This window comes from Solea senegalensis, linkage group LG2, assembly GCF_019176455.1.
Source record: "Solea senegalensis isolate Sse05_10M linkage group LG2, IFAPA_SoseM_1, whole genome shotgun sequence".
Classification (NCBI taxonomy): domain Eukaryota; kingdom Metazoa; phylum Chordata; class Actinopteri; order Pleuronectiformes; family Soleidae; genus Solea; species Solea senegalensis.
Window position 1 is genome coordinate 22,801,922 of NC_058022.1, and position 26,149 is coordinate 22,828,070.

General features: G+C 38.4%; 1 protein-coding gene across 2 annotated transcripts in view; it reads left to right on the forward strand.

Annotated features, from left to right (window-relative positions):
- Positions 1-26,149, forward strand: part of ccdc93 (coiled-coil domain containing 93) — a 41,342-nt gene that overhangs the window by 4,800 nt on the left and 10,393 nt on the right. The window contains exons 2-14 of one of the 2 annotated variants that reach the window (XM_044016081.1): positions 2,102-2,215; positions 3,726-3,820; positions 5,406-5,517; positions 5,956-6,054; positions 9,316-9,372; positions 11,255-11,355; positions 13,719-13,755; positions 14,948-15,046; positions 15,315-15,365; positions 15,786-15,872; positions 17,489-17,602; positions 21,061-21,123; positions 21,761-21,834. In XM_044016081.1, coding sequence (XP_043872016.1) covers positions 2,102-2,215; positions 3,726-3,820; positions 5,406-5,517; positions 5,956-6,054; positions 9,316-9,372; positions 11,255-11,355; positions 13,719-13,755; positions 14,948-15,046; positions 15,315-15,365; positions 15,786-15,872; positions 17,489-17,602; positions 21,061-21,123; positions 21,761-21,834 — 1,103 coding nt within the window. Of the gene's footprint in view, positions 1-2,101; positions 2,216-3,725; positions 3,821-5,405; positions 5,518-5,955; positions 6,055-9,315; positions 9,373-11,254; positions 11,356-13,718; positions 13,756-14,947; positions 15,047-15,314; positions 15,366-15,785; positions 15,873-17,485; positions 17,603-21,060; positions 21,124-21,760; positions 21,835-26,149 lie in introns of both variants that reach the window. The other variant, XM_044016072.1, reaches the window with a different exon arrangement.

Genomic DNA, 26,149 nt, shown 5'->3' on the forward strand with positions numbered 1-26,149 from the left:
ATGCACTTTTGTAAGTCGCTTTGGATAAAAGCGTCTGCTAAATGACATGTAATAATAATAATAATAATAATAATAAACCAATAGCTTCTAGAAGTCCCTCATTCACAACAAGATGCATTGTATGTGCAACGCAGCCTAGACTACGCACTCTCATGTTCTCCATCGCCTTTCAGATGTTGCTGGCGTTGTCCCTCAGAATCACATGGACTTTGCGCAAAGGAATTTGCCACTTGTCAAACATTTCCGTTAGGTGTAGCTGCAATCACATCACCGGTGTGGGACCCACGGAAGTTTGTTGCGTTTAACATTGCACTGTGTGGCACGTAACTCTTATCCAGCCAGTGTGCCGTTTAACTTAAAAGTGACAAGGGGGAAACGTCAGAGCTCCACATACAGTGGGTACGGAAAGTATTCAGACCCCTTTAAATGTTTCACTTTTTGTTTCATTGCAGCCATTTGCTAAAATCAAAAAAGTTCATTTTATTTCTCATTAATGTACACTCAGTACCCCATCTTGACAGAAAAAAAACTGTCACAAAAATGTCACATGGTCATAAGTATTCAGACCCTTTGTTGTGACACCCATATTTAACTCACATGCTGTCAAGGCACAGATCAGGCCAAGGTTACAAAATAATTTCTGCAGCACTCAAGGTTCCTAAGAGCACAGTGGCCTCCATAATCCTTAAATGGAAGAAGTTTGGGACGACCAGAACTCTTCCTAGACCTGGCCGTCCAGCCAAACTGAGCAATCGTGGGAGAAGAGCCTTGGTGAGAGAGGTAAAGAAGAACCCAAAGATCACTGTGACTGAGCTCCAGAGATGCAGTAGGGAGATGGGAGAAAGTTCCACAAAGTCAACTATCACTGCAGCCCTCCACCAGTCGGGGCTTTATGGCAGAGTGACCTGACGGAAGCCTCTCCTCAGTGCAAGACATATGATATATATGCCAAAAAACACATGAAGGACTCCCTGAGTAATAAGATTCTCTGGTCTGATGAGACCAAGACTGAACTTTTTGGCGTTAATTCTAAGCGGTATGTGTGGAGAAAACCAGGCACTGCTCATCACCTGCCCAATACTATCCCAACAGTGAAACATGGTGGTGGCAGCGTCATGCTATGGGGGTGTTTTTCAGCTGCAGGGACAGTCGATGCAATTGAAGAAAAGATGAATGTGGCCAAGTACAGAGATATCCTGGAAAAAAACCTCTTCCAGAGTGCTCAGGACCTCAGACTGGGCCGAAGGTTCACCTTCCAACAAGACAATGACCCTAAGCACACAGCTAAAATAATGAAGGAGTGGCTTCAGATCAACTCTGTGACCATTCTTGACTGGCCCAGCCAGAGCCCTGACCTAAAGCAATTGAGCATCTCTGGAGAGACCTGAAAATGTCTGTCCACCAACGTTCACCATCCAACCTGACAGAACTGGAGAGGATCTGCAAGGAAGAATGGCAGAGGATCCCCAAATCCAGGTGTGAAAAACTTGTTGCATCATTCCCAAGAAGACTCATGGCTGTACTAGCTCAAAAGGGTGCTTCTACTCAATACTGAGCAAATGGTCTGAATACTTATGACCATGTGATATTTCAGTTTTTCTTTTTTAATAAATTTGCAAACATTTCTACAGTTCTGTTTTTTTTCTGTCAAGATGGGGTGCTGAGTGTACATTAATGAGAAATAAAATGACCTTTTTTGATTTTAGAAAATGACTGCAATGAAACAAAGAGTGAAAAATTTAAAGGGGTCTGAATACTTTCCGTACCCACTGTATATGTAGTGAAGCTCAGAGCTTTGACATCTTTTATCTTCTCTAACATGTGATTGTACTTTACCATGCAGTTCAGGTAGAGCCGTCTCGGACAAATATTCTGCAAGGCGTGTTGCTTGCGTACAACGTCACTCACAGTGCACAGCATATAATTAGACTGAATAGATCATCCGCAGATCGGTGCATCCCTACCTGTAGATGTTGGCACCAAGAAAAAGGCATAATCAAAATTTCGCTATATCTCTGTGAAGTTTGGTCAAAAGCTCTGAAGCAGTTTTCGGTGATGATGTTGACATTGCTGATGATGATAATGATTGTCTGTGTCTCAGGTGGAAACCAGAGAAGATGAAGAGCAAAGCATCAAGTTGGCTGAGATCCTAGAGCTCCTGCTGGCAGCTGGTTACTTCAGAGCCAGAATCAAAGGACTCTCACCTTTTGATAAGGTACAAAGTCCCTCATTCATTTCGTGAAGGTCATAGTTGTAAGACAATGACAGTCACAGTTAGGGGTCAACTGATATAGATTTTTAAACTAGTAAAGAGGCCGATAACCAATATTTGTAACTGATGTGCATTTACAGTAAAAGGTTTGAATTTTACAAACTCCACCACAAAACTTAAAACGCTTTTAATTTTTATCAGTACTTAACACTTCTTACATCTCTCCAAGTTTGGAAAGAGACTGGAATTAGCACTCCAAGTGACTCCATGCAACAGAGCGATAGTTGACGTAGTTAGCAATAAGCCAAATTATTAAAAATTTATAAATTCTCTCTGAAACTTGATAAATTGATTAATCGATTACAAAGTTAATCAAACAAACTATTTTGATCAATGATTAATTGTTTCAGTGGGTTTTTTTTAATGATCAAAATTATTTTTCACATTTTTCAGCTTTTTAGAATGTCAGTATTTCCTGGTTTTCCTTGCTCTTTAATGAAGAAATCATTAACCAAAATACTAATTGATTAATCTGTTTCATGTATTATATATGTACATATATATATATATATATATATATATATATATATATATATATGTATATGTGTATGTGTATGTGTATATATATGTATGTATATATATATATATATATATATATATATATATATATATATATATATATATGTATATATATATGTATATATATATATATATGTATATATATATATATATCCTTTGACAATTCCTTTGCTTTCCCCATGACTAAGAATCCAGAAACATGGATGAAACTCCATGAAACTCACTGACCTTTTTATACACACACACTAATTACAAACAAACAGGTCACAGGATAGGATGGGAACCTTGATTAGCCATTCAAACCTGTTTGTGTCAACTTTTGTGCATGTTATCAGGTCAAAGTCACTGGGGTATGTAAACTTTTGATCAGGGTAATTTGGGTACTTTCTTTTGTCATTTTGATTTAAAAATAGTAAACACAGTTGTTTGGCAATAAATAGCTTCACCCCACCATTAACCATGAGTGGAAGAAAGGTTTTTGTGTTATCATTCATATTCTCTGAAGAATGGCCAATAAATCATAAATTCTCCCAGGGTATGTAAACTTATGAGCACAACTGTATATATACACATACATACATACATACATATATATATATATATATATATATATGTATATGTGTATATATGTGTATATATATATATATATATATATACACACAATATCTATATATATACATATATATATGTATATATATAAGAAAATTGGATAAAACACATCTATTGTCGGCCATTGCTGCCCTGATTTCTAAAAATTGACATTAGCCATAGAAAAACCTATATTGGCCATCTAAAGATCTAATAATGATATTTGATATTGTATTAAATGTATTATATATCAAATATTGTTATTTGATATTGTACTCTGTAATACTTTTTATCACCACCATGAACCACCACCCTCATTCACTTTATCTCCTCTTCCACATTTCAGGTGGTTGGGGGTATGACCTGGTGCATTACCACATGCAACTTTGACATTGATGTGGATCTTCTTTTCCAAGAAAACGCAACCATTGGCCAGAAAATGTAAGTTGCTGACAGGCTGTTTGATAAGGCTCAATTATGCTGTGTGTTAGTTGAATTGTCCTATTGGTGTTCGGTCATCATTTCAAAGGCACTTTGAGATGTTCATTGGAGCCCTGTTCACCCAATGATTCAGTGTTTTACATTTAGCTGATTGTGCTGATTGCAGCAGACCTGCTGTAATGTCATGGAAAACATGACTCGGTGGTGTCACCAGGAAAAACTGATTTTAGCCACCTAACAAAAGCACCACCTAATAAATAAATACATTACATTTACACTTACGCATATACCAGATGCTTTTTTCTAAGGCCACTTACAGGAGAGGAATAAGCTACATAGAAGAAGTCTTGGAAAGAACTCCACTCAATGGAACAGACTGATGGAGGGTGAGAGTGCCAAGGTGGCATTGCAGTAGTCAAGGCGGGAGATGACCAGAGCCTGTACTAGGAGCTGGGTAGCCTGTTGAGTTAGGTATGGTGTTATTTTTTAGGAGAACTTTATAATAAGTACACACTGTCAAGCATTAGTTAAGCGGTGGTTTACAGCGAACTCCTTACCTGGACCTCACCACTTCCCAGGGCCGCGGACATATGTACTCACACACGTCTCATCATGTTTTAGTCATCAGAGATCCATGTTCATCTCGTCACCGTCTTGTGATCATCATGAAAAAGGGCAACTGTTCTCTGCCAAATCAAATATCTACCTCTCTCCACCTGAGCCTGGAGCACCTGGAGGACAAGAACACCCACATGCGGATGCTGTTTCTGGACTTCAGCTCAGCATTCAACATGATCATCCCCCAGGACCTGGTACACAAACTGGGCCCCTGGGCTTCAACACCCCCCTGCGCAACAGGCTGCTGGACTTCCTCACTAACAGAACCCAGTCTGTCCGTGTGGGTAACAACACCTCAAGTGTCACCTCCCTGAGCCCCCTGCTGTTCACCCTGATGACCCACGACTGTCGTCCCAGGTACAACACCAACCACATCCTGAAATATGCGGACAACACAACAGTTGTGGGCCTCATTCAGGAGAATAGCGAGCTGGCCTACAGAGAGGAGGTGCGACATCTGGCTGGTGGACTGGTGTAGGGTGAACAACCTGCTCCTGAATGTTGACAAGACAAAAGAGATCATCGTCGACTTGAGAAGATCCCGACCCAGCCACACACCACTCCTCATCAATGGCACAACAGTGGAGGTTGTACCAAGTTCCTGAGGGTGCACATCACAGACAACCTCAGCTGGACACTTCACACCACCTCCCTGGTGAAGAAAGCCCAGCAGTGCCTACACTTCCTGCTACGGATGAGAAGGGTGTCTCTCCCCCCTCCCATCCTCTCCACCTTCTACAGAGGGACCATCGAGAGCTTGCTGACCAGTGGCTTCCGCAGCATCCACTGCAGAACAAACAGACTCAGGAACAGTTACTTTCCGCTGGCCATCACCCCCCACACCATCCCACCACACCAACATGATAAAATTAGTTAACTTAACCACATTCTTTGACAGTATTGGTTCAACATCAGATCACATTCGCTGCCAAGTTTGTAATGTTCAGTGTGTCCTGTCTTGTTGCAGAGCCCTGACGGAGAAAATTGTTTCTGTGCTTCCCAAGATGAAGTGTCCTCATCGCCTGGAACCCCATCAAATCCAAGGACTGGATTTTATCCACATTTTTCCAGTGATACAAGTAAGACAATATATCACACACTTTGTATTTAAAAGGGACAAGGATTTTTTTGAAGTGTGGCTGTATAATGGCGCTTTACAATTAGTGATTAGTGTCTTCACTAGAAGAATCATGAGCTCGGCATCCAACACAGTAATCAAACAGCAATGCCGAACTGTAGATCAGTTTTAAAAATCCTGACATGCATTAATCTCCAACATTTATCAAGGAAATGTCTAAAATCTCAACATTTAACTGAGGAGCCAGCAGAGTGCAGAGCTCAAGCGCTACTGACTATGTGTCAGTACCTTAAAAAACTGTGAACTTTCTTATTCAGCAACAAGGATTTTTTGTCAAGAATTAGATGAGGGTATATCACAGTCTGTCTGCCAAAATACCAATAGTCTAATTTTTTAGCTAGCTTGTAACTGATCAGCTGTTTGCCGTGTCTCTTGCAAGTGGCTGGTGAAACGTGCCATAGAAACGAGGGAAGAGATGGGTGACTATGTGAGAATGTACTCCATATCTCAGTTCCAGAAGACGCACAGGCTCCCAGAGGTAAGAAAACAAGTAGACCACAGAGCCATAAATGTAGTGAAGCCTACAAATAAGTTTGCACTGGCTTAACAAAATGTGACAACAAAATCCTGCCTTGTATCAACAATTCAAGCTGCTGCTGTAATGTGTGAGATTTTTTTTAATTGCCACACGCCTTGGCAATTGGCGCCGTGCTAGCAGCAGCTTGACACAGCAGCTCCCTGTGTGTATTAATGTTTTCTTTTAATTTAAGCACCTTTTCCTTACTTATTATTTTCGCATCAGGAGTGACACTTTCCGGAACAGTTGCGCCATGTACTCTGCTAGTTTTGTGCGGTTTCTGTGGCTCTTCTGTTACTTATTTTTACTTTTTGGTGGCGAGACGGACGCACAGCACAGCGGATCCATGTTAGCACAGCGGATCCTATGGTTAATTTCATGGAAAAGTATCAAGTGCTAATGGGGGTGTTTTCAGAGCACCTGCGTTTCACGGGTTACATCGTGTCTTCAGAGAACACCCCCCTTGTTTTCACTATTTTGGATTAGCCCAACCCACCCAACTCACAGGGTGAGTCGTCCCGCAGGTAAATCCTGGAGCTTCAGGACACATTTAAAACACAGAAAGCTCTTGGCATGGCTGGTTTTTGGGGTATAATTAACAAACGGAGGCTGTTGAAAGTCGACAGGTGGCGCTGGTTTTTAAAATAATGTTGTTTTAGCAGCTCGCCTCAGGATGAGCTAGCGTGATGCTAGCCTTTGTGGCTTCGTAGCCTCTGATTTCAGAGGTTAAAGTAAAATATTTAACCTCTGAAATATGCTTGTGATCATGTGGGTTCTCCATGCATCCAACACGCAGAGCCCACATGATCACAACAGGCGCTGTTGGATAGAAGCAGGCAGCAGCAGGCGGCTGCCTAATTCCGCTTAGAGTCTGTCCAAGATGGTGGAACAGCACCTGTTAAATGCTGAAAAGTGAAACTTGGCTAAATGCAGCACAGATTGTGAACTCCCACGACGTTCACTCGGATCCCCTGCACTTCATCACGACTGCACTCAATCCTCGTCATAAAGATCAGCAGCGCGTGAGAAATGATCCAGGCTGCATTTGATACGGAGAGCCCACTTAGAGACGGAGAAGTGCACAGCGCTGTATGTCTTTGTGCAGCAGATGAGGGGCATGCACCCTTGGGCAAGGGCATGCACCCACGATATGTTGATGAGATCCTCCTAAATATTTTCATACTTTCTTAATTGATTTATTCTTTGAAGCATGAATATTAATCTATACAATTGCAATGCCTTGACTTTAGTGAGGTAAGTACACACAGTCCCAGCCATAGCAACAAAATTTGATTTAAAAAAAAAAAACAATGGTACAGAATTGGCATAATAATTTCTTTCTGTGTTCGCTCAACAATTTTCATTTCGGTGCATCCCTAATTTAGTTATTTTTTTACATTTTGAGAAACAGATCAACCTTTTTCAACATTTTCTAACATTTTATGGAACAAGCTAATTGATTGCTGGAGAAAATAATCAACAGTTGTAGCCCTAATATAGATTTTGATACAAACTAATAGGATAGTATAACACTCCAAATAAGTCTTATTAACAAAAATGCTGCCAAATTAATAAAACCATTATTTTATCAAAAACTACAAAATTATGACAATTATACAGTATCTAGACCAGACCAGGGCATCCCTGTCTGGCCCGTGGTATGTCAGTCATAAACACAAATAAACACCAAAACAATACAATTTACTGCTTTTTTATAGTTAAAGAGGCCATAGCATGGTCCTATCTCACTTATATGTGAGATATGGAGGTGAACTTACAAACATGAAGTAATTTTTATGGTCAAAAACCTCCTAGTCGCTGCAAACGAGCCGATGTAAATGTCTCATCACTGACGCTCTCGTCAGCCGTGCTGTTTCAGACCAAAACCACACCCGCAGAACACGGACTGTCTTGTGATTGGCTAGCTAGAAGGAAGTGGCGTAATTGGCACGTCAGCTCTCAGACCGACAGCTCCCCCTCTGGAAAGGCGGATGCACCGCTAGCAATTATCAAAACATGCCGACGTCACGACCCCTCACAATAATCACTTTCACAGTCTGACCCACCTCCATCAAGTGAACCACCTCCATCACAAAGACTGCTGCAGGACGCCTGTAACTTGGATAACGTTGTGGTTACTGAGATGATAAACATATGCAAATGCACCATGAGCGAATGCGTGTAGCCTAGCCTGTAGCCGACTATCGCTAATGCTAAATGACAGAACAAGCATATAAAGACAGTTTTACGGTTTGTAAATATTGTAATATACGTATTGTTGGCACTGCTCCTTCCTTTAGACAGACAGACGACTTTATTAATCCCTTTGGGAAGTTCCCTCGGGGAAATTAACAGCTCCAACATCCACACACAGCACTGTTAAGATTAGAGTCACACTACAGGAGACTGGAAAGAGAAACACCCCAGGTACCAAATACCATAAAATATAGAATAAAATAAAATAAGATAAAAATAAAAATAAATTTTAGGTGAAGTTAGGTGCTGTGTCCTGCTTTATATTGCCCGAAGTTTGTCTAACAATCCTCCGTGGTTGCCGCATACATGGAGGTATTTGGGAAATGTAGCAGGGATATTCCCATCAAATATGAAAGATAACCACTGAGCTTTTCTTTGCTCATTGGCGGGGAGCTTGTGGAGTGTCTGGTATTGTTTATCACAACCCAAAACAGAGCAAACACTCGCTGAACCTTTTTACAACATGTTCTCAACTGATAGGCTCAGCAGCTACAACGAGAGTAGTTCTTCTTCTTCTATGGTTGAAAGTACGTCACCGGGTGTGCCCGGACTCTAGTTCCCGGACTAGGAGGCGCTGCTGTTTACAGGAGTGGTGAGATTCGCCAGTGACGTAATTAGTCAACGGAAGTGCCTTGCCACTTTGTAGAGCTCAAGAAACAATAAAACCCTGCGCTCTCAGCAGTGGCTGAACTGATTGTTATGGACTTTTAGGACTTCATAGACAAGGTAATGACGCAGATACACACCCAAACGCAGCGTTAATTGGAACTTCCTGGCTATGGCCTCTTTAATATTGAGCAGAATTAATTCAGCCCATTGGTCCGGCTCTCAACAATATTTTATGTTTCTCACAGTATTTTACAGTTATGTGGTCCTAATCTTTCACCTTTGTTTTACATATGAATCATGTAAGTGTAACCAAAGTATCCCAAGCCTTCATGTTCACATGAAACCCTTGTTTTCTAGGATGAAACATTTCTACAGAGGAAAGACAAGGCTGTGAAGGCATTTCTGAATGTCCTGGTGAGTTTCTACAACAAACTAGTACACACTCAACCGGCATGAGACCATATGGTATAATCAGCACCTGTTTACTGTGGCTGCTATTAACATCAACCTCAAGTTATCTCATTATATGCAGCAAAATGCATTTTCACATCCTAGAGGTCGCAGAGATGCAGACAAATTGCATGTGACACCACTAAGCCAATAAGGTTGATGCAAACAAGGAGATAAGGGGAGAAAAAATTTGTGATTTGAGAAAAGAAAAGTTCACTATGAAAACTGCTAGATATGGGTAACTACTAATTTGTTAATCTAGGTACAGATTTTCACAATTTAGTTTCAAGTATTGAAATTATACATGTACATGTCTAAAATTGGTATATCAAGTACCTTGCTGGTCAGACACCAGCTACTATTAAATTGACAAAGTCTCTTCAAATTTTTTCTTTGTCCACTGACCAATAATATTTAATTTACTGTTGTAGAGGAGCAAAGAATGATCAATGCATCCAAATTCTGAGAGGTCCTCAAAGTAAAACAAAGTCCATGGAGTCCCCTATCTCAATGGCTGAACTCCATGAAGCCTACATGGCATTCTAAGCAGGAAAGCCCTGGGACCAGATGGATTCCAGTGGAAATTTGGCTCTATACTGGCACCGAAATTCTATAAAATGGTAATTGAAATTGGAAAATGGACATTATTCCCCCAAACATAAACGCATAAAATACTCCCATCCAGTTATCCTCCAATCTTACTCATAAATACAGATTTCAAAATCATCTGCAAAGCCCTAGCGAAAAGATTGGAATAAATGACCCCCCCTCATAATTCACCCAGACCAGACAGGATTCATTAAGGGCAGACACTCGAAACGAATAGTACACACAGACTAGTTAATATAATAGACTACTGCACAATCAATAAACTTAAAGCAGCAGATTTTTCACTAGAGGCAGAAAAATAATTTGATAGATTATACTGGAAATTTCTTTTTACTACAATGCATTAATTCAGGGAAAACATTAATTTCCTGAACCGAAATTGTATACAGTTCACCCAGTGCCACTGTCAGGACGAATGATCAAACTTTTCTAAACCCTCCAGAACGACCCTTGACAAAGTTGTCCACCCCGCCATATTTATTGAACCACTTGTAACTGCAATGCGAGCAATCTAAACTTAAGAAATCCAAATCCCTGCCCTTCATCAGCACAAGTATTAAATGAGTGTAACACACACCTGTTCATAGCAAATCTGTACAACACCTCAAGGCATGCAGTCAACCACACTGCATTCCTATGATACTGAACAGGAAGTGTTTTTTGTTGTTGTTTTTTTTTCAAACAAAGGAAAAAAGTAAACCTGCTCCAAACTGACTTAGCTTTCACCATAAACAGCCAGATGAGGCAATTCTGGAAGAGCTTCAGTCTCTGACTATCTTTTATTGATTCAGCCAAAAAAAAGTTAAACCCCACAGATCATCTGTGGCAAGAATAGACGCTTACACCTGAGGTACTACTCATCCTATCTGATTGAGCTTGAGAGTACCAGGATGAATAAGATAAGAGTCAGGATGTTTTTGTAAATTACAGTTATTTTTTTAATTTTTCATTTAATGAGAGAGTAAATTGATTGATTCAGAAAAATGTCAGTTTTATCCAATGAAAGTTACATTTCCCTTTTTTATTGATTTGTTTTAAACATGAAGTGGAGTGAATCATGTCTGAAGCCACACCTACTCAATCATTAAGGGTTAAATCACATATAATTATCAGTTGTGTAAAATATTAGGATTACCTTTTATTATTCAACTACAGTAACCATTTTCTGACAGTTGTATGTTTTTTGGTACTGAATATAAATTAAAAGTTGAAGGAACACTGGTGTTTTTTTTTCCAGGAAGTGTACAAACCACAGAGAAAGTACAGGAGGCAGAAGGATTTGGGACATCTGCTGGACGAAGAATCCAGGGTTCATTCTACACTGCTGGAATACGGCAGGTAACATTCCACATCAGTGTGTATGTGCTCTGTAACCCATGGCTGTGTGGTTTTAGAACACTGTCAAAACATTTTTATTTATTTAATTTATCAAGAGTCATACTTTGTGGTTAATTTAAAATAGTTAATTTATAATAATGATTAAAATTAAATGTTGATAAATATATACTTTGTTTCTACAGCATAGTTCACTAATAGGTGTAAATTTATTGTAATGTGTAACTAAATTATTATGCATCTTAAACATGATGATGCTGCAGACCCATACATGAGGGATTTTTCTCTATCCGGACCTCCGTGAATCATAATTGACTACCCCTGTTCTACAGGCTCAGGATACCCACTGTGCTGTGGAAAACCCTCAAACAACAGAGGCTTCCTTTAAAACTACACTGACCAAAATTATAAATGCAACTTTATGGCAGACCATAAATATTATGATTAAATTTGTTAGCCAGTAATTGTTAGCCATAGCTCCTAGAAAACTACAACAAGCATGTTTGTTGATATTTGTTGTTGTTGTCTGTCACTCTACAAACCTCATCCAGGTCATTGTTCTGATTGGTTTTGATCTACAGTGCCGTCCAAAAGTATAGTGAGGCCAAATATTTTATTTTTTGACATGGACTGAAAACAATTGGGTTTGACATCAAAAGATGAATATGAGACAAGAGATGAACATTTCAGCTTTTATTTCCAGGTATTTACATCTGGATCTGATAAACAATTAATAGATGGCATTCCGTTAACGGAACACAACATTTTTAGATGAGCAAAAGTTAGAAGTGGAACCAGCATGAAAACCAGAGAGCTGTCTATGAGTGAAAAACAAGCAATTGTGAAATTGAGAAAAGATGGGAAATCAATCAGAGCCATTGCACAAACGTTGGCCATAGCCAGTACAACCATTTGGGATGTCGTAAAGAAGAAAGAAACCACTGGTGTACTAAGCAACAGATGTCGAACAGGTAGACCAAGGAAAACATCAGCAGTTGATGACAGAAACATTGAGAGCTGTAACGAAAGACCCTAAAACAACTGTTAGTGACATCAGCAACGACCTCCAGAGGGCAGGAGTCAAGGTCTCCTTTGCAAAGTATTTGCAAATAAATATTAAGTCTTATATACTTTAATAATTTTTAAGTCTGTCTGTTCCAATACTTTTGCTCACCTAAAAATTAGGTGTTCTTTTTCAAATAATGCTATCTTCTAAATTATGTATCAGATCCAGATGTAAATACCTGGAAATAAAAGCTGAAATGTTGATCACTTAGCTCATATTCATCTTTTGATGTCAAACCCAAATGTGTTTAGTCTAGAGCAAACATAAAGGAATTATTCCACTACTTTTGGAGAGCACTGTACGTCCGTTGGTCACGCTTCTTGAAAGTGTGAGGTGACTACACCCTTTCCAGACCCATGCTTAGTCTCGAATAAGCAGTCTGGCATTAGCCAGGCTAGCTGTTCACTTATGTTTTGTTAGACTATGGCCACTCTTGATGCAGTTTTGTCTAAGGTGAAGACTATTGGGTTATTTTTTGATTTTGGACTATTGCTTTAGGGGAAAACATTTCAGATGTGCATTTGTCACCATGTGGTATTTTGTTTGCATAATATTTAATAATGAATAGTTATAGGTTATATCTGCATCCACTCAATGTTTCGGCATCTTGCCAGTTTTTCACACATGTCGAGCGCATTTCCCATCAAAATAGACAGCGAGAAGATCTGTTAAAAATGATACCATTCTACCAGCATGATGACATCTCACTGTAGTTTTAGTGTCTAGGCTAAATCTGAATACATTAAAAAACATAAATATCATATATTTTCTGCAGCTGACCTCAAAAAAATTTATAAAATAAGTCTTGAACTGTATTATGTTTGAGGTTTATTTGAGGGATATGTTCTATATTTCTGCTTTTTGTCTAGTATTCTGTCATTTGCTGTCTCCTTGTAAATATTCCACACATCTCATATTTATGTCTGACATGTCTGTTCACCTCTGTCTCTGTACTAGAATGTCAGATTTCCTTCTGTAAGTAATGTGTGGACGTGTGAAGCTTTTGTCTGTAAAATTCTTCTGATAGTGCTTTGTTTTGTGGTAGAAAATGTTGTTCAGAGAATGCTCATAGTTCTCACATATTATTGGCATGATGGATGCACACTGTGGTGCTGTTTTGATGCACATTTTTTGGCATTTATTTATTTAATCAGGCAGTTGGGCGCTGTTTACCTTCATTCTGGATGATGTTGAAATGTGGCATGGTAAAGTGTTTATTTTCAAAGGCCACAGAAATGCATTCTTTATTGTCGCTAATTGATGTCACAAAAGTGTTTTATGTGTTTTTGCTTTTCTCCAGACGATATGGCTTCAGCAAGCAGTCAAAAGAGGGCAAGGTAGGTTTTTACAAAGTCACATTTTCTCTGAAGAAATGTTTTTATTACATGACATACAGTATTATACACTGATGTTTTCTCCTCCCCTACCAGACTAACACTCTCCTCAGCATTAGATCCCAGAATAGAAGTTTAGGGCTCTATTTTAACCATTATCTAATGGTCTAAAACACAGAGAGCACAGATTGCTTTCTTGATCTGTTTTATTGGACTCCAAGTCCACTGTGAAATCTAAAAACACTGAAGAGAAGTAATAAATGTGTAGAAAATTGTCTCACAAAAGCTAACAAAAAAATCTGAAAATTAGAAGGATGAGTATGTAGTCAATTATTTACTTAATTATTAAAAAGTCGATCAGTTACTGTGACATTACTGTGCAATAATATTGAATATTGTACTCTTGTGATTGGAAGATGAACCACTGCTCTACCACTGACCCACAGCCATACCAAAATGACAACCCTGTATGTCTAAAGTTTGCAAAGACACTTGGTTGTAGAGATTGAGTGATATGGGTTTTTCTATGGCAGGTGGATTTTGAGAAATTAGACCAATCAATAATTGATGTGTATTATTTTGGCTCTTGTATTTAACCGATTTTCTTTCTCTCTTTTATCTGATATAATATAATGTTAAATGATAAAAAAAATTTGTAACTCCAGTGACCAGTTGAATTGAACAACACTGTCCATCTTTCCAATTTACATTTTGAATACATTAACAAGGGTAATCAAAAAATAAAAAAGAACTTTTGGATTGAAAAACAATTTTATTGACTTATTGATTTTACAGCCAAACTGAAAAGAGAAAAGAAAATTCATCTTTCGAGAATAAAGTCATAATTTATTCGAATAAAAATTTTATGAGAATAAAGTTGTAATATTAAAAAAGTCACATTATGAGAATAAAGTCGCTGTCCACCACTACCAGACATTTCCTCCTCCACTCCACAAAGGAGATGATTTTTTGAAGTCTGTGTGATAATGCAGGGCTGCTGTGCCAAAAATATTAAGTATTTCTTTATTTTTGAAGCCCCAATTAAAATGTAACTTCACAAAATGCTCCGTGTTTCTCATCTTGACACCGGTTGCAGTTGATCCTCTGAGATTGAATAATAATTATGACTTTATTCTCATAATATTACGACTTTATTCTGGAAAGATCACATCAAATTCTCACTTCTCTCCTCTAGGTGGATGAGGGGAAGGCTTTGCTGGCCAATGACTCTCAGTTGGTGCCTCCTGGGATGTCAGACGTGTCAGAGGAAGAAGACCTGCAAGCAGCAGAGGAGGCGAGCACTCTGGTCTATGCACTGTGCATGTAATATAAATGCATTAGTATATGCATATACTACTCCTAGTAAGAACTGAATATACAGTATAATATACAACAAATGTTGGGTGTTAAACAGGGTTAGACTTTCAGTCGTGATGATTAAGGTAAGATGCTAGGAAATGCATGTTTTAACTTTTTTCTCCCCTTGTGTCCACCTTTACTGTAGTATAATCAACACAGAATTTTATTAAAATCTATTCTTGCTTCTTTCTTTTTTTTCTTAGATGCGAATCAAAACTCTGATGACCAGCATGGCTTGTATGGCAAAGGAAGAGGTATAACAAAACTTGTTTTCTTAATGTTCTTGGAATATTTAGAAATAAATCCTCATATGTACTGATAACTTTCTTCATCACCTTTGCTGCCACATGTTAATGTTTAAAAAAATAATAATTTGCCTGGTATACGACATGATATTAATTGTGATTTTGACAGTTTATGATATCAATAGCTGTTGCTTTTGATATTATAATATGCTCGCAAAAAGTAAAAGGTTTAGAGAACATCAGTTTCTGCAGCAACAATAGTCTCCAAGGATATTGTTTTTTTTTGTCAAAAGATTTTTAAGCTTAATGAGAACTCCTAAAAGCAACATTTCTGAGTGAGTACTACCTCCTGGTCAATTTTTCTAAGATAAAATGAAAGCAAAAAATATTTTACATTCTATATTTATCTGTTGCCCTGTCTTTGTGCAGGGGAAGCTCACAGTGAGTGCAGTGGGCCAGATAGTGGGACTACAGTCTGAGGAGATTAAACAGATTGCTTCTGAGTATGCTGAGAAGGTGAGCAACAGACTATGAATGTCACTTATTCAGAAAGAGCTGTGTTACTAAAAGACGAATCAGTGTCTTATTAAAGGGGACATATTATACCCTATTTCCTCAATTAAAATAGTTCCCTGGTGTCCTAATGAACATGTCTGTGACAATACCATAAGGATGAAGCACCATAGCAGTTCAATAACCCTGCTAAACCCGCCCCTTTCAGAACGCTCTGTTTTGTGCGTGGTCCCTTTACATGCAAATGAGACACAGGCAAACACACACCCACTTCTTCCAGGGGGTTTCTGATTTGTCCTCTTTACAGCACTCACTCGCTCAGCTCCTGTTCCCTCCGCTCCATTCCAGAGTGCCGTCACAGGAAGAGACGTCCGACACAAGGATCAAGCCGAACAGTGCTGAACTGTAAATCAGTTAAAAAGACTTAGGGACAGCACCACTGATCACCAGCGGCTGGCGGTGAGCTGCATAAATTGCCGCTGTATATGACTGTATCAGACTGAGTCTGTGCTCCGGTCATGGAGGACGTACTAAACAAATATTTTTAATTAGGACGTGTCAGAATGGTCAGTTATGAGCTCTATGTGACCTTTTCTTAAAAATGTGTTTCTACGTCGGTGTAATCCGGTCGCCGACTAAATACGGCGACCGCTGGCCGCAGTCTGATGCAAAGTGGTGCGAACACACAAACACACGTTTGCTGACTTTATCCGGCACATTAGCTTCATATGTAAAATCTTCTGAGGCTGGAAGTTTTTGTAAAACACTGTGCTCTACTGTGCAGCCACGAACAGCACACTTGTCCCCCCACATTGATATAATACCGCTCTTCCTCCCTCGCCTGCACTCTCGCAGGGACAAGGTGGAGCTAAGGTGGAGCTCTCGAAGTAAACTCACTGATGGGGTGGTAACATTCGTGGTGAAATGCGCATGCTGCCGTCATAAGCGCAGGGAATTCAACATCGCGTGTTTTATCGCCTATACTTACACTAAGGGGGACCACGAAAAAAGGACTGAGTATTCTTTTTCCACACTGGTAGGGCCTCCAGAGTCCAAAATATAAGTATTGAAGTAGTTCAAAAAGTTGATTTTACCTAATATGTTCCCTTTAAAAGACACAGCTGTGTTGGCAAGTTACTCATATCAAATAATCATTAGACTTTAAACAAGTAGTTAAATTACTATTACTCAGCAAACATACATAATATTACAACACTTTTTGCTTTACATTTATCACTCAGCTGTCAGCTCCATTGAAGTTTCTGACAGATTTCACTGGCAGCCCATGTTTTTTATGATTCTCTTTAAATCAATCTAAAACAAAAACTAGAGATGCACCACAAATTCAGCAACTTAAACATATCCACATATCAAAGGCATTTTCGGTTTTCAGCCAAAAGACACCGAAACAAACAACTGAAACAGGACGTTGTAATGACGCATACAAAAACTGTGACCAGCACGCACCTGTCTGTCCAAGATCAATGTGGAACATCAATCAGTCATCCTGACTTCAACTTCACTTCAAATCAAGTGAAAAATTAAACCATTTAGCATCTTTGTAATGCCACATTACTGTATAACCTTTGTGTACTGAATAATATATTTCTCTCCAGCAGTCAGAGATGGCATCAGAGGAGCGTTCTGAGTGCTATGGCCCACTGCAGCAACACCGCAGGGCAGTCGCCTCTCTCACCAAGCAGATCCAGCAGACGAGTAAACAACTGGAAGAGGTTAGCACTTTACTGTGGTTGACTGTGCTATCCACGAACCATTTTGTGTAATTACTTTCTTCCTCTGTGATCCTCAAAATGCATATAAAGCAATATGTTGATGGCGTTGGTACAGAAATCAACTTGAAAAAAATTTTGCACTTGCAAACCATGGACAATAAACTCCGGCAGAGTAGACGCATTCAGAACTTACTATTGTTTGCAGTTAGGATTCATTTAACTGGTTTGACACATTACTGAACACAATATCACTATATTAATAAATCAATTGCAATTTTGTAATATTTCTCTGCATTTATTTAATATCTAATGAGAATTTGATTATTTCACAGTCACTTACATCATTACCTGTATTACTGATTACTGAATTTTGACAGCCCAAGCCCACTCTTTACATTAAGGCTGGGGAATATATCGATATTTTACCTATATCGTGACATGAAACAAGATATCATCTTAGATTTTGGATATTGTCATATCATGAAAAGATATCTGTGATGACTTTTCCTGGTTTTAAAGGCTGTTGCGTTAAAAATTTATTTTATTGAATACATTTGTAAAATACACTAAATATCATATAACATTGTATATTGATTAAAAATACATAGAAAAATTAGGTTTGAAAAAGTCACTTAATAACATTTCTTTTTAAGCCCAATTATTTGTGGTATGGCAGAATTAAACCATATTTATCGGCAATTTCAATATCGTTCATAATTAATATTAAACAGCCAAAGAAATAAACAAGGTATTATCTGAAATTAAAGTTAATAACTGTATTTTTGGCATGTAATATTGATGATAAACAATAGATATTTAGATTGTATTTAGAGTGTTGCTTTATATCCCCATATAGCTTGTATATGGGGATGTAGCCTAAAGATATATAGATATTATTTATAAACCATATCACATAGCCTTACACAAATGTAAAGTATCTTTATACAGTAAGGTACATACATATTTGGACAAAGAAACACATTGACCTTTTGTTTGTGGTAGAAGTTTGTAGTTTCTAGTGACAGGAGGAGAGGCTGAAATTTGCAACAAAGACATTCTCCTTTGCTCACCCCCTCGCTTCGGTAGCCTCCACTGATCAAATGTTGTCCTCGTCATCTGTGACCATATCAACATATGAGGTTCTCGTGTAAAGACATGTTTGTATTGTTATTATAGTGTTGGGCTTTAAACACAACAAGGAGTGCTCAAATGCTCAACTCCAAAGTAGTATAAAAAAGGAATTTATTCCACAAACAAAAAACGCTCACCAGGAGGATGAAAATCAATACTCAAAAACAACGTTTACTCGGTGATGTGGTTCTTGGATGACAGGACTGTGAATCAAGACACAAAAAAATGAACTGACACAAGACAAGGGAGACGAGGACTATTATATATGAGGTAGGGGAACACAGGTGAAACCAATGAGGGGCCAATAACACCAATGTGTTATTTGCAGTCCCTCTACTTCAGATGAAATTTAAATTACTGAGCGATGTCCCAAACAGAGAGACACAAGTGTGCATAAATAGGGGGTACATGGTTGGAGGTCAAATGTCTGAAGGGGTACAGGACTGTGAAAAGTTTGGGAACCACTGCTGTAACAGAAAAAAAAACTGTCTGAGAAGCACATGATTCATGGTTTATTGTTGTGAAACAAAAGTGTGATGAACTCCAGCTGTTTTCAGTCCACATCAGCATCCGTCTGGAAGTCAGGTCCTGTTGAAGACAGTGATGTCTCATATTTGAATCAGCTCAGTTATGATTTTTGTTGATATGCTGCAGTAAAGACAGTCAAATGTCCAACACTTACCCAGACCTCTCCTGACTGAATTCTGAAACTGAATGAATCTTCCATTGTTTGTTTTCCTTTCTTTGATGATGTAGATTCAGGTGCTGGTGCTCTTTCTTCACAATATAATAAATATGACCCTCCATCCTCAAAAACTCTAAAAACAATGCCGTATTTAACTTCTCTCAGTGCTCTCTCGCACTCACAGCAACTTCCACCTCTGTCACGTGACTTGGTTTCTTCTTTGTTGCTGAGCTGGAACTTCAGTTCGATATACACTCAGTGTGTCCTTTGTATGAATAGTTAATTCGATTTTTGCTAATATAACCCCAGAAATACCACAAACTGTAACTTTAAGATGTGATTAAAGTGTGGACTCTAAGCTTTAATTTGAGCCATTGAACAAAAAAGTTACATTAATGTTTGAAGAATTATAAGCATTTGTATACATTGTTGTCCATATTCAGGGACTCAAAATCATGATAATAAAAGGCTTGTTTTAATACTTGGTTGAAAATCCTTTGCAAGCAATGACTGCCTGAAGTCTGGAACCCTTTGACATCATCAAATGCTGAGTTTTCTCCCTGGAAAATCTTTGCCAGGCCTTTACTGCAGCTGCCTTCAGTTGCTGCTTGTTTGCAGGTCTTTCTGCCTTCAGTTTAGCCCTCAATAACTGAAAAACATGCTCTATTGGGTTGAGATCAGGTGACTCACTTGGTCACTAAAGAAGATTCCATTTCTTTACCTTCAATGCTTGTGTTGCTTTTGCAGTATGTTTTGGGTCATTATCCATCTATAATCTGATATGCTGTCCTATCAGTTTTGCAGCATTTGGCTGAATCTGAGCAGAGAGGTTAGCCCTGTATATTTCAAGTCATCCTGCTACTATCAGCAGTTACATCATCAATAAACACAAGTGAGCCTGGTCCACTGGCAGCCATACATGCCCATGCCATAACACTGCCTCTTCCACTTTTCTCTTCCCAGCATTCTGGTATAACTTTTTGTTCGATATTTTCTAGCAAATTCTAATCTAGCCTTCTGTTCTTGAGAGTTATGAGTGGTTTGCACCTTGTTGTAAACCCTAATATTCCCTCAAGTGTGTTCTTGAATTTGCTGGATGTTCTTAAGGGTTTTTTCTTCACCTTCACTTCAGAAGAATTCTGCAATCATCCACTTTGTGTTTCTGAATTCACCATTGGATTCCTTATTTTTAAGAATGTACCAAATTGTTGATTTGGCCACTCGTAAAGATTTTGCTATCTCTCCGCCCATTGATGGCCTTCTTCTCTTGCAACTCTTTGGATCTCATTTCGGTGAAAAGCCACCAAATGCAAATTCAATACTTGCAATCAGACGAAGAACTTTATCTGCTTGGTCTGACAGGGAATGGTGATGTAACAGGCCACACCTGACCACGAAACTGCTTTGTAGTCAATTGCCCAATTATTTCCAAGCCCCTGAAAATGGACAATAATATATAACAATGCTTACAATTTCTCAATGCAATGTTATTCCCACAAATTAAAGTTGAGATTCCACTCTTTAATCCCACCTTGATTGCTTAATTTCAAATTAATTTAGGTGGTGTACAAAGGCAAAATGACAAAATGTGTATTTTTGTCGTAATACAGTACAGTATGTACCTAACTGTATTTTCTGGCAGCTACAAGCCAGGCATGCAGAGGTGAAGACAGGCTGGGATGAAGCCAAGAGGAAACTTATGGAGGTAAGACAAAGCTAAAATGTTGTTGTCCTTGCATATTGCATAATTTTCTCACCAATGTGACAAAAGACCACCAAGTACATTTTTATCAGATCATTGATTGCATTGTAATAAGACATTATTATATTGTAAAATCTTTGGAAGAAGCATTCAGTAAGAATCCTTTTCTCACACACAACTAAAATTAAGGAGCCAGAATACACTGTCATATCAACAACAAAAAACACAGCCATAAACACAGAAATGTAAGACTTAAGATTATTATAAGATTATTTATTATTATTATATATAAGATTATTATTATTTTTCCACATTACCTGGAACATTTTAATTGAAAACCTTTATTGTCATTGCCCAATCAAGCTGTACAACAAAATTGGATGCAATCCTGCCAGTGCAACATTGGCTATACACACGTAATATGTCTTTAACAATAAAAACTACCTATAAATAAATAATAAATAAACTATGTATAAAAATTAACATTAGAAAATAAAAAGTTGTAATAGGACAAACACTATACAAGCTACAGCTTCAATTTGTTCATTCTCTTAGGACATTTAGCATTACTATTAAAGCTCTGAGGTAGAGGTAATATTGCTTAAGTTGGTTGGACCAGGACTTTGTCTGTCTTTTCCAGGCAACAGAGCAAACAAAGAAGCTGGAAAAAGAGTTAAAGTCTTTAGAAGAGACGGAGGAGCAGGCTGACAGTGGGTGAGTGGTGGAGAGTCTTCATCTTTTGTTTCTTTAGCAGTTTTATATAGCTTTGTATATAAACTCTTAATCAGACAAAATAGTTGTCTGTAAGAGCAACTAACCAGTTCTTAAAAACACTTAGAATTTGTATTGTCTTTTCTGTTCTAGTAATGTAATCCTGATTTCACGTTTTTGCCAAACCAAATTTGCACAAGCACAATTGCTCTAAAACAGCAAGGGAAGCTCAGCTTCCTCTAAAATGTTGTCAAATATGTGCTGTGTTCTATTTACATTTCAATACTAAACTTGTGCTAGAAAGTGATTCAAACATGTCACTATTTCGCTCAGAGTCAGCTGTTTATCACGGATGACAAAACGTCTTTCACAATTTTTTGTTTTCCCGTAAAACCACTTGAAGCACAGCTTCAATTTGTATTTGGGACGGCACAGAGTAGGTTTTTTTCACTGCGGTGAGCTCGACAGTGATTGGACAAATGTGGCAAGAACATCACTTCTAGGGAAGCTCAGCTGCTCTCGGAGTCAATGGAGCAGTGGTTGGACGCTGGGCTTCTGCATTTTGATTGCAGGAACTGTCTGAATGGCGGAAACAGTGTTTGATTTCGGGATGCACAATATATCGGCATTAATATTGTTATCGGCCGATGTTCGTCATTTTTTAACATATCGGCATCGATCCAATGAGTGAAACTGCGCCGATTTTAACAACCGATGTTTATACCCGATTTTTTGAGTGGTTTCCATGGATGTATTATAAGAACTGGATAGAGCACCGCCCCTTTGGCTCCATTCATTCCTATGGAGTTGCTCACCCAGCGCACATGCCAAAAAAGGTTCTGACTTTCACGTTTATTTCCGGGTTGAGCGGAATAGGTGCTGTTCCGCCGTGTACTCACATCTTGTTGGAACCGTTTTATTGATGTTACAATCTCGGTGAAGTGAGTGTTACAGTAGTGTTAGTACCATAATGCCTTTCGGCTATGTGAATGAGCCGTCCGTGTTCTCGACTTGCTCAGCGTGTCCATAAACAGCGAAAGGCATGATGGGAGTACGCTACTTACGTGTGCAAGCGGATTTCATGAATACCTATTGCAAGTTAGCTTCGGTCCTTAAACCATGGATTTGTAAATGAATGTCAAAACCAACGATAGGGAATACAGTAAACTGAAAAGTATAATGATGTAATTAGAGGTTAAAATGATCAATTTAATCATTTTATTGAGCATGGCTATTGGCTATATGTGTGGAATTTTGTTGTTTTGTTGGACGCTATTTGCTTGATTTTCCATTCACTGATATACTGTATGCTAATCATCAAAAATGTTGTAAAATACAAAATGTTGCTGTCACAGAACTCAGGGATTTTATATTATTATTGTCCAAGAAAATAATGACAACATTAAATACTTTTATGATGATTAAAAAAACAATTCCATTGAATATTAACCATGAATATGATTTTGGTCTCATTGTTATGCTTTGTATTTGGTTTAAATTTCGAAGTTCACATTTCTAACTGTTTTTGTAGGTGGTTTACAAATAAAGCTAACTTATCATTATAATTACAATGTATGGTAAATATAATAATCATAGAATATTCAAATAAAGTCAGGCCAGAAAACCTGCACTCATGATCATATTTTTAGGAACAATAACAATGTGTTAAACGTAATTTTATAACTCTAGATTCTTTCACTCTAATTCATCTGTTCATCACATTTATCAGTAATTTTATGAACCGATAGTGACGATAAGACAAGCAGCCTCCCCGAGAATCGGTGGTGAAGTGACCACAGGTCTCAGTGCATCACACGGTCAAAGCTCCACACCGTCATCTGCCCAGTGTTCGCGATGTCAGTATGAATCCACACAGCAGGACATTAATACATAGATAATAAGTTTGAAAATAAAACTAAAATCTTTGGTGTAATATTTAAAGCATGTAAAAGAAAACTCCTCATTGCCTTAATTTATTCACATTTCTCATAAAGTTTTCACATCGTACGGTTCCCTAACAGTAGTGCCGTTCCTGAGACGCCACATGACGTGCTTTGCTGTGCTCGTACACAGCTGTGACGTCACTCAAGTAAGATTTTTCTGGGCTTTTTATGGCCTTTAGGAAGGTTTTAAAAATATGAAACTCCATGAATTAAAAATATAGAATATAAAGATCTATACATGCCTATGTCCATGTCTCGAGGTGTCCTGTGAACAGTTTTACAGGCGTCTCTTTTACTATTGTGGTCAATGGGAAAATTGCTTTTTGGGCCGCAAGTTGTTTTTTTTTTGCAGTACCACGAGTGGCCACCATAACAAAATTGTTAGGGGGCGGTGCTCTATCCTGTTCTTATAATACATTAATACATCCATGGTTTCCATCTTCTGGTGTAGCCTCTACATTTGTTCATGAAATCTTCTGCGACCAGTATATTGTGAGACCTTCACTCCTGCCCTCTGGAGGGCGTTGTGGATGTCACTAACAGTTGTTTTAGTGTCTTTCGTTACAGCTCTCACAATGTTTCTGTCATCAAATGCTGATGTTTTCCTTGGTCTACCTGTTTGACATCTGTTGTTTAATACACCAGTGGTTTCTTTCTTTTTCAGGTTATTCCAAATGGTTGTACTGGCTATGTCCATTGTTTGTGCAATGGCTCTGATTGATTCCCCATTTTCTCTCAAATTCACAATTGCTTGTTTTTCACCCATAGACAGCTCTCTGGTTTTCATGTTGTTTCCACTTTTAAATGCAGTCTGCACATGAAAACCTATCCTACCCAATCTGAAACTGAGCGTATTCTTTGAATAGTCAATGCGATAGGACACCTGGGCAACACAACACACCTGTCAGTCCCATGTTCCAATACTTTTGCTCACCTAAAAATGTTGTGTTCCGTGCTATTTTCTTAAGTTGTCTGTCAGATCCAGATGTAAATACCTAGAAACAAAAGCTGAAATGGTGATCTCTTGTCTTATATTCATCTTTTGATGTCAACCCCACATTTATGGCAAAAATAAAGGAATTGGCTGTTCCAATACTTTTGCCTTTGCCTTGCAAAAGTATTCACCCCCTTTTCATTTTTTGTGTTTTTTTTGCCTCACAACCTGGAATTAGCATGGATTGTTAATGTTTTTTTGTTTGTTTTTTTTATTGTGAAGCAAACAACTAATATGACAAAATAACAGAAAAAGTAAATGTGCATAACTATTCAATACTTTGTAGAGCCACCTTTTGCGGCAATCACAGCTCCAAGTCGCTTTGGATAAGTCTCTATGAGCTTTCCACATTTTACCACTGGGATTTTTGCCCATTCCTCCTTACAAAACTGCTCCAGCTCCTTTAAGTTGGATGGCTTGTGCTTGTGAACATCAATCTTTAAGTCTGACCACAGATTTTCTATTGGCTTGAGATCTTGGTTTTGACTAGGCCATTCCAACACATTTACATGTTTCCCCTTAAACCACTCAAGTGTTGCTTTAGCAGTGTGTTTGGGGTCGTTGTCCTGCTGGAAGGTGAACCTCCATCCTAGTCTCAAATCACGCACAGGTTTTGCTCAAATATATCCCTGTATTTAGCACCATCCATCTTTTCCTCAACTCTGACCAGTTTCCTAGTCCTGGCTGCTGAAAAACACCTACACAGCATGATGCTGCAACCACCACTTCTTCCAGAGAAATAACATCACTCTCAAATTCTTTTGGGTCTACCACTTGACTTTTTTGTTCCATAACCCTCAGGATCTTTTAAGAAGTTTAAAATGACTGTCTTACTGCGTCCAACCTTAGCAGCAATAGCACGCTGCGAGAGGCCTTGCTGATGCAGCTCAACAATCCGACCACGCTCAAAGAGAGAACGCTTTTTTGCCTTTGCCATCAGGAGGTCATGATACCTGACAGAAAATGGTACTGAATCCACATTTCTGCCAAGATTTAGGCTTTTAAAGGCTGTGGTCTTAAACTGTTGATCAGCTGATGAACAGCCTATTTCAGTTTAATTGTTATTTGCAATAAATTGCTTACTCAATTTTTTTTTTGTCTCACTCCCATTTCTTCTTTTTGCATTTTGAAGAACTACTTAGAACCTTCTTAAGATCCAACAGTGCAAAATATAAATTCTTGCAATTTTTCAACTGGTCTTAAAAATTTTTGACCAGGAGTCAATATGTACTCTGTGGATCGTATGCGGGGCAGCCCATGACCTAGTAGAAAGGGAACTTCCTGACAGGTCAAGCACTGTGGTACTTAGTACTTACTAAATTATCAAATCCCCGTTGATTGGGTTAATTGGACACTCTAATTTGATCCCAGCCACGGGGGA